At 36.8% G+C, this 9,725-nt stretch overlaps 1 protein-coding gene across 1 annotated transcript; it reads left to right on the plus strand.

Moving 5' to 3' along the window:
- The first annotated feature begins 5,649 nt into the window (after positions 1-5,649).
- On the plus strand, positions 5,650-8,533 carry LOC123184496 (2-oxoglutarate-dependent dioxygenase 11-like). Its single transcript, XM_044596596.1, has 4 exons — positions 5,650-5,999; positions 6,897-7,144; positions 7,740-8,061; positions 8,272-8,533. Exons 1-4 carry the CDS (start codon positions 5,709-5,711, stop codon positions 8,515-8,517), a joined length of 1,107 nt encoding a protein of 368 aa, XP_044452531.1. The 5' UTR covers positions 5,650-5,708; the 3' UTR covers positions 8,518-8,533.
- The last annotated feature ends 1,192 nt before the right edge of the window (positions 8,534-9,725 follow it).

Genomic DNA, 9,725 nt, shown 5'->3' on the forward strand with positions numbered 1-9,725 from the left:
GTTATGAACGGTTGTAATGACATTTTATTTAAGCACTCTATGGAGAGGTGTTTAAAAAAACCATAGAGTTATAGTTGAGAGGCAAAAGATCCTAAAAAAAAACAGTTTTGTGACGGGTCGAAATAGCAATACATACTTGTGTTAGCAAGTACCCGCAAAAAGAAGTTGTGTTAGCAAGAGAGAACAAAAAAGAATGAAGCTTTACCTTGGATGGTCGCAGGTGTGAAAAATTTGGGGACAACTATGCCCAGAGAGTAACAACTTGTAATTTGGGACTATGTAACAAACTTTGTTTTCTCTTAATTAATGAATGAGGCGAAAAAATTTGACCTGTACACACACTTTCACCCAAGCCAACCCCACGAAACAGCTACATGTCTTGAGGTCGGATGGCTGGATACACAGTGAGACTTCTTTTTTTTTCGGAAAAACTTTCAATCTATTCATCTTTAATCATGGTAGTACAACGGACACTATAAATAATAAAAATTACATCCAGAACTGTAGACCACCTAGCAACGACTACAAGCACTGAAGTGAGCCGAAGGCACGCCGCTGTCATCGCCCCTCCCTCGCCAGAGCCGGGCAAACATTGTTGTAGTAGACAGTCGGGAAGTCGTCGTGCTAAGGCCCCATGGAACCGACGCACCAGAACAGCAACCGCCGCAGATGAAGAATGTAGATCAAAAGGATCCAACCTGAAGACACACGAACGAAGACGAACAACGAACAGATCCGAGCAAATCCACCAAAGACAGATCCGCCGGAGACACACCTCCACACGCCCACCGATGATGCTACACACATCACTGGAACGGGGACTAGACGGGGAGACCTTTATTCCATCTTCAGGGAGCCGCCGCCGTCTTGCCGTCCTGAGCAGGACACAAACCCTAACAAAGCTTGAAAAAAGATATGAAAGCGGAGCCCTCCCATCGGCAAGGGCCGAGATCCACTCCGCCTCCATGGCCCTAAGGCCACCGGAGACGGGATGGACCGGTGCCGGCGCCGATGGGAGGCAAAGAACCCTAGTTTTGGGGAGGCGGCGGCTGGCTACGTTGGAGGCGGCGACTTCTTTTTGAGCGAACACAATACTTTTATTTGATGCTCGCTCTGTTAATTATTTTTTAGTCAATCTCGTGAAGCTTTATTTAACCCGTCACAATGTTTATAGGAATGAACAAAAGATCATCGGGGAAACATGGCAGCCCACCCGTAACCGTAAAGTATGCTTCACTTTGCAAGTCTCCTAAACTCGTGGAAAATTTTACAGATAATAAAAGAACTACTATAGTCTATGGTTTCATCTTTCATGTATGATAGCTCTTTAGCTGGCCAAACTCCGTTGCTTGATGTCGGCTCGCTCCGTCAAATTATCAACGTGATGCCTAGAGAGACTGTACATGGACCGACCGGCCCATGGCTCAGTCCACTAAAGTCCATGCCTTTTTTATTTTTATAATTTTTTTCTTAATAGGTTAAAAGTATTGTCAAAAGGAAGTTTCAAGAAAGAGAGAACTGTACATTACGCACATGAAAAAAAAGAATTGTACATTACAAAAATGTATATTCATGTACTAGATGAGAAAAAGATATTTAGGTGAAACAAAATGTTCACTGTGTATTTGAAAAATAATTGTGTATACAAAAAACATATTGTTTTATAAAAAAGTGTATATATTTTATTAGAAAATATCTTCACATGTGTATGAATGTATATTCATATAGTATAAAAAGAATGTCCTAGTCTAAAATTAAGTAAAAACAAAAACTTAAGTCAAGGAAAAGTAAAAAGATCGAAAGGAAGCTAAAAAATAATAATTTAAGAGAAATACAACACAATAAGCAAACAAGAAAAAAGGGAAAGAAAATGGATGAAAATTTGAACTGGACGGATCGAAGTTGTGTGTGGGGATGTGAGTTACAAGGATAGTTTAATGCCACATGGTCAAATAGGGATTACCAAATTCACGCATCGATATGAATTTTCCATTCTTCGCTTATATGAAGAATAGTAGTTTTTTGTGGTAAAAATGGCACACCACGACATAGTTTGAGCCTTGCCCCAATTATCTTTACTTTGCCTCACACTGGGCTATTTTTCTTCCAATTTTCATGCAATTTAGTATCATACATTTTTCTCTACCGGTTTTCTAACATGTCAGTTGTTTTTCTTTCGACTTTACTTTTTTTCCAATTGATCTCTTTGACACTTTTATGGTTTTGTCGTTTATCCTCCCTTTCTTTTTCTTCAGGTTTTGTGTCTAGCTTTTTATTCCTTTTTATTATTTTTCCATTTTATATTTTATTTGTGATTTTCTAAACTTTATTCATGAGATATTTTAAAAATATCTTGATTGCCTTTTAAATTGTGTAAAAATAAATAAATTAGCAAACATATTCTTTTGCAACAACACATGTCCTATTCCGACAAAAAAAAGACAATTCATTTTCTAAATTTCTCAACAAAACTTGTTAGCTGATTTTTTTCCCTCAGGCTATTCGTTTTCGTAGTCAGGAGTCAATGATCGCATTTTGTTTTCTTTCATGTACGATTGGAAGCAGCAAGCAAATAAGCGAGTGTGATTTCCCATGTATGCATCGGCAGAAGACAAAGAAAAAGCGTGGTGCTATGTCTCGCTTAATGCGAGATAGAAGCGCGACTCACCTATAGAGCTCGTTCTGATGGGTCAGCTCAATAGCATTGGTTCGGGTAGGGTCGCAGTGGTTTTATAAACATTTCCCTCGATTTTGGGAATGTTCGACTGTTTTTTCTTCAGGGTTTTATCTACTTTTTCATTGGTTTTATTTTATTATATCTATTCCATTTCAGTTTTTCTTTTCCCTTTTCTTTTTTCGGATTTTTTATTTTTCTATTTCAATACATACCTATTTTATGAATACACGCTGAACATTTTTTTTATATACAGGTCGAACATTTTTTAGATATATGTTTAACATTTTTATTACATGTTAACACTTATCTGAATGCGTGTTTAGATTTTTCAAATGCACATAGATCATTTCTTAAAATACACGGTGAACATTTTATACACACGTTGATTTTTTTCAAAAATGCAGAAATGTTTTTCTGAAATGTGCGGATATTTGTTTGTGTTATGAATATTTTGAATGTCATCAAAATTTATTTATATCACATGAACATGTTCGGAAAATTACACAAAGTATTTTTAGAATTGCATGAAAATTTATAGTGAGGTATTAAAGTATTTGTTTAAAATCACATAAACCTTATGTCATGACAAAAACTTAAAGGTATGGATATTTTCACGAATAATGCGAACTTTTTTATTTTACTGAATTTTTTATAAATGTCATAAAAATATTTGTAGAATGTCACAAACATGTTTTTGTAGTGCACAAACATTTTTTGAAAACTTCTGAACAATATTTACATTATGAACACTTTTTAATTGGAGGCGCATATTTTTTAAACTTAGTAGTTTTTTTCAGACTATTCATATCGCATTGGAAAATGTTCATGAAATGTACAAAATACTTATGTATACACAATAGTATCTTTTATGTATACATAATTCTAAGCCATATAAATAATTGTTTATACAAAGTAAAATAATGTTTGCATGGTTTAGAAAAAGGGATTTTTATAAGTTTTGCCACTAGTTTTGTCACACTAGTCAATTTTGCCACTAGAAGGTTAAACTACTCAAGAATGCCATTCTTCCGTTAAGCGTATGCACTTAAAGGCCACTCATCACCGTTAGCATTCGGTCAAAATGCCATTGACCTGGTTGAGTGATCGAAATATGCTTGTACCCCACTTGTTAGCGCTCCCTTATAACCCGTGGGCTCTAGTTGTCAGCACCCAGAGAACTAAATTAGAAGAAAAAATAACAACACACAGGGATTCGATCACCCGCGTGCAAAGCTATTTTTCCTTCTAATTTTATTTTATGTGTGCTGAAAACTAGCACTCATAGGTTACAATGAGCTATAGAGAGGATGCTGACAAGTGGGGTCCAGGGATATTTTGGTCACTTCACCGCAGTCAATGGCTTTTGACTGGACAGTAACATTGCAGAGTGTCATTTTTAACACAACTAAATAAAATGGTGACATTTTTGAGTAGTTAAAATTTCCAGTGGCACAACTGAGTAATATGACAAAACTAATGACAAAATTGGTACCCCCACCCCCCAATTTGTTTTGGACTATTCATAAATTTTCGTCGCATTTAAAAATTATTTATACCTGTAAATATTTTACACCATTAAAAAAACAATTCATGACATTTATAAAAAAATTGATGTGTTTCAAAACAATGTTCGTGACATTTATAAAAAGTTTTTACAATGTAGAAAAATGTTCATGAAATTTGAAAAAAATATTCCATACCATTCAAAAATATATTCAATGTTTATTTAAAAGGTAAAACATTCATTCTATGGGAATGTTCCAAACATGTTTCTGAAAAACATTCAATGTGTATTTAAAACTATATTATGCGTGTATGCATAACAACATGTACTGAAAAGTTGACATGCATTTTTAAATTAACATAAATATAAGAAACCAAAGAAAACAGGTAAAGACCGTAGAGAGGAGAGAAGAGAAATGAAAAAGGGATAAAATAAAAATAGAGAACCCTTGCAGAAAAAACAAAACTGAAAAAAAAAGAATAGAATAAAACCAGTGCGCGCACCAAACAAAAAAAAACAGTGCGCAAAAGAAGAACGATATTTTCCGGTGCACGTAAAAAAACCACAAGCTAGGCTGGCCTATTAGTGGGATAGCTGAAGGCGAGACAGACTCCCGTCTCGCAAATGGGCCAAAATAGTCTGGCGGCGACTCGCATTGGTACAGAAAATCAGCACTCGTAAAAAAAAGTGCTGAGAGGACTGATTCTCAAAACAAAAAAAATGATGCCGAGAAGTCCAATCTGTTAACCGTGATTGAATTGCATGAACCCACTCCACAGGGGTTGCATCGCAAAAAATGCTACATCAACGGATGATTACGGAGAAAATAGTACGGACCTATCCCATAATACTAACCCTCCGCCCCCTGATTTTCAGGAGTGGGCCAACTAAAAACTGCTACGTATTCCCAGCCCCATAAAATCCCGTAACCAGTCCGTTGATGTAGCATTGCTCGTTGCATCGGCATGGGCACGCCCCTGCTTGTGCGCGTATGCTCCAAATGCGTTCGTCTGAAACACTATAAGGTCCCGTTTGGATTAGCGTTTTCTTTGTAATACACCTGTAAAAGAAATACACTTCTCCACCGGTCGGTTTCATTTTCAGCCGGAAAGCAGTCATGCCCAGTAAAATACACTTGTAAATCTTACACCTCTGTATTGAATTACACCTATACCAAGCGCGCCCTAAACTAGGCCGGTTTACAGTTGGAGGGGACACTGATGATGTCATGCATGTGGGGTGCAAAAGTATTCTATCCCCGCAAAATTCGGCCGTTAGCCGCCGGCCATGCTTCAGCATGGATCGGTGCGTCCAACTGCATGGATCAGAGGACCTCGGAAGAGCCGATCGAGGAATCATTCAGCTTGATCCAGGAAAAACTTTTAGTCAGCAAGTTGCGAGAACTAACAATCTTATAGTACTATAAATAGACTGGACGGCTCAATGCCTGGTCAGATAAGCAGGCAGAGTAACTGGAGTAGAGTGTGCAGTGTAGACGTGTGGCAGAGAAGTAACTTGCTAGTGATCATGGAGGTGGAGACGAGGAGTGGTGGCAGCAGCGCCAGCGAGGGCAGATGGTCGCAGTCTGGAACGTCGCTCCCTGTCAGGAACGTCCAGGCTCTGGCGGGGTCGGCCGCCGAGCTGACGGCCGACACCATCCAACGGTACATCCAGCCGGGCGTCGACGGGGACACGGTTCTCGCCGAGCACTCCGATGAGGTTCCGGTGATCGACCTCGCCAAGCTCCTGGACGCCGAGTCCGTGGAAGCCGAGGCCGCCAAGCTCAGATTTGCCTGTGAGGACTGGGGCTTCTTCCAGGTGCGGTCTCGTATTCGACGACAAAGGGTTTCCCCTACTTTATATATATTGTAAAGCAACCTCTCGTATTAACCAAGCAGTCTAAATTTTTTAGTATGTCTTCTTTTTTGGAGAAAATATTATAGCTGCTAATGGTTTCGTTGTGTCATCAAGGAAAGTTACATAAGTATAAATAGTAAATAATTTAAGAAAAATAAAATAAGTTGGTCCAAAATGAAAGAAGGTAGAAAATATAAAACAAGGAATTAGACAATGTTAAAGTGTTTCAGAATTTTTAGAAGGTAAAGTCACATCAATATCCCCCAAAATGGGAATCAACATAACTCACAAATAATGCAGTAACAGTACTGAACAACTAAAATATGGTGATAGCTATGACTGTTCATAAATTACCAGGAGAGTAATTTATTGAATTACTAGGAGATCTCGCACAGAAAGTTACAAGGAGAGATTTATTGAATTCTTCGGGTGTTTTATTTATTTCCATCTTTAGAATTTTCAATATTACAATTTTCTATTATTATCAATAACTTATAATATTTAGATTTTTAATTATATTACTTACCATATTTTAGATATTCTATTGTCTTTATTTTTATAATTTTCGGACTTTCTTCCCTTTAGTTTTTCTATATTTTTTATTTTTATTATCTTAAGTTTTTTTTATTTTGTTTCTCTGTTATGCTTATGGAGCTGTCACATGCATGAAATCGCCATCATTTTAGTGGTCACACAACTTTGATTGTGTTTGACAGTTTGTGGATTTATTAAACTTTTCTAATTTGAACAGTGTACTTAATTTTCTAGAGATTTATTTCTAGATGCAACCATTCCATTGCTAAAAACAGAATTCCATATGTACAGCAAGACTACTTATCTAACCTCTACAATCTATAGGTTGTAAATCATGGAATACCAGTTGAGGTCATCACGGGTATGAAGCACGACATTCAGAAGTTCTTTCAACTCCCCCTTGAAGTTAAGAATACATATGCGCAACGAGTAGGAGACCTTCAAGGTTATGGTCAATCATTTGTTCTCTCGGATGATCAAAAGCTAGACTGGTCAGACATGTTTGGCCTTTTTTCACAGCCACCTCAGGCCCGTGACATGAGTTTCTGGCCAAACCAGCCTCCTAATTTCAGGTTAGATTTGTGTGTTTGAAACATCTTATTTCTATATGGCATTAAAACTATTTCCTTCTGATCAAAGCATTAAATTAAGAAAATTATTTAAATATGGCCGTCACGAGAGTTGAATCAAAGTTGGATTCTTAAAGATTCTAGTTAGTCACACGTAATCATTTGGTTAAGAAAGAACATGCCACGTTTTAAATGAAGCGGACATGGTGCTTTCATTGCCATAATTTGCATGTTTGTGAGTGGGACATTCAGTTGAATTCAATAATTTCTTGATCAAACATATATGTTGAGCAATTTACTGAAATATGACATCAAACTTTTCTACAAAATAAAATGAACTACTTTTACAGGGTAATATTTTGTATAAATATCTATCAATTGATTTGTAAGTGTTCATTGTGCGCCCAACAAAGTACAAGTATGCCAATGGCTAAACAAACAATATAATGTGCTTTGAACGTTCTATTTATACTTTACACTAGCAAATGATATCCCCTAAAAAAATGAATGCCAAGTGTGGTCACTAAAAGTTCGTAAGAATTTTAATTTGTACCAATATCTAACAGTAACAAATACATTATTCTTGTTTTAATCCCAGGAATTCTATCAAAGAGTACTCTTCCGAGTTGATGAAATTCACTCATTCTCTTGCCACCTTTATTGCCAAAACAATAGATGTTGATCCCGAATTAATGGAAGACAAGCATGTGGGCCAATTTCTGAGAATGAACTACTACCCTCCATGCACAACCACTCCCGAAAAGGTTTTAGGCTTCTCACCGCATTCTGATGGATCTTTTCTCACTATCCTGCTAGAAGTGAATGCAGTTCAAGGCCTACAAATTAGAAGGCATTGTGCATGGATCCCAGTAAAACCACGGGGTGATGCATTATTGGTAAATGTGGGTGACTTTCTTGAGGTATGGTGTTAAACCTAATTTTGCATTACAAATGAAACACAAACAATTTTGAGTTGGGAGTGTTTTATTGACCTGAGTGATAATTGAGTAGTGTAGTGGGAGATGTTTCATAAACAGTATGAACATATTACACTAGTTTCAAACAATTTTCACCTTGTATAAGGGAGGAATTTGGTATTTTATTTAACTAAAATTCATCATTGGTTACAGATTATGACAAATGGGAAGTATAAGAGCATTGAGCACAGGGTCACCATAAATGCCAAGAAGGAGCGACTATCTATATCAGCATTTCAAGTTCCAAAGTACGATGGAATAATTTCACCAGTTTTGGGCAGTACCGAGGAGAAGGTGTTATACAAGACAATTAGAGTAGAAGAGTATGCAAGAATTTATTTGTCAAGCAAACGAGATGGAAAGAGAACCCTTGATTATGCTAAGTTATCCCAAATATAAGGCTTATTTTCTTTACTTCATCTACTAGATAATTTATCATCAAATGAATTTTGATGCTTCCTTTACTCTTTTGAGGGAAGTTTCATCCTCAATGTAATAAGCAGATATATTTATCATTGGGAGTAATCAGTGAGATGTTTGTTACTTCCTTTGAATCTCTCAATTCATTGTTCCATAATATATATGTATTCTAAAATTCTTCTACTACTCTGGTTCTGCTAGATGTTGCTGATGATTTTTCTTTTCAAGATGCGTTCATGATTATTTGCTTGCAAGTGAATCCCTTGACATGAGAGGCGCAACCACATGTAAGCCTGCTAGTACTTCTAAACCTGTGTAGGCTAACTATTTGTTGGCATGACATTTGAAAGATAACAGAAATAGTGTGAATTCAAACTTCAATCATTGTCATAAAAGAGGATTTCTCCTACTGTTATATACCCCGAATAGGTGTTTGCATTCGTTGTGCTTGCCACCTCTATTTTCCCCGTGCTAGAGTCATAACTCACAACTTTCATGACCGAGTCACTTCATAAGTTACCTTTGTTTTCTCCCATTTCAAAGATAAGTTGGCTATTCCTTTTTTTGGTGGATTTTTTAACGTAGCAACGTGTGAAATTTGATATTTTGGGTATAAAAATGGCTGCATCGTCTAGATATACATGTGTTTTCACCGATGAACATGATAATATGTTTTGGAATATACTTTACACATAACAAAAACATGTATATTTTGGGTATCGTAGCAACATGGGAAGTCAAAGTTGACAGACAACCCACACATCATTGATTATGGGAGTTGCTCAACTCATTTCAATCTCAATTATTATTACGCCTCACCTGTTTTTTTATAAAGTTTGATCTTTAAATGAAATTATAAAACTTTCAGCAATTTGGTATAGGTTTGTGAATATCTTGGGAATCATTTTGCCTAGCCATCCAAAAGTTTGGGCTGTTTTTGCAACTTTTTGCCAATTTTGGATACAAACTTCAAACCAATTAACAATAGAGTTTGCACTTTGCAGTAACCAATATTTCAACCATTCCCATCTCAACCACCATGTTGCTCCCTGGAGTAACTTCGGTGACGCCCAAACCAACCAAATGTTGCCACTTCTTTCCTATCATCCTTGCTCCTGGAGAGAACTTGTGTGGTTTCTCTAGATGGTTTCGGCAATGCTTCTCCTCATCCCGATCTTGAGTGAGTG

Source organism: Triticum aestivum, chromosome 2A (assembly GCF_018294505.1).
Source record: "Triticum aestivum cultivar Chinese Spring chromosome 2A, IWGSC CS RefSeq v2.1, whole genome shotgun sequence".
NCBI lineage: Eukaryota > Viridiplantae > Streptophyta > Magnoliopsida > Poales > Poaceae > Triticum > Triticum aestivum.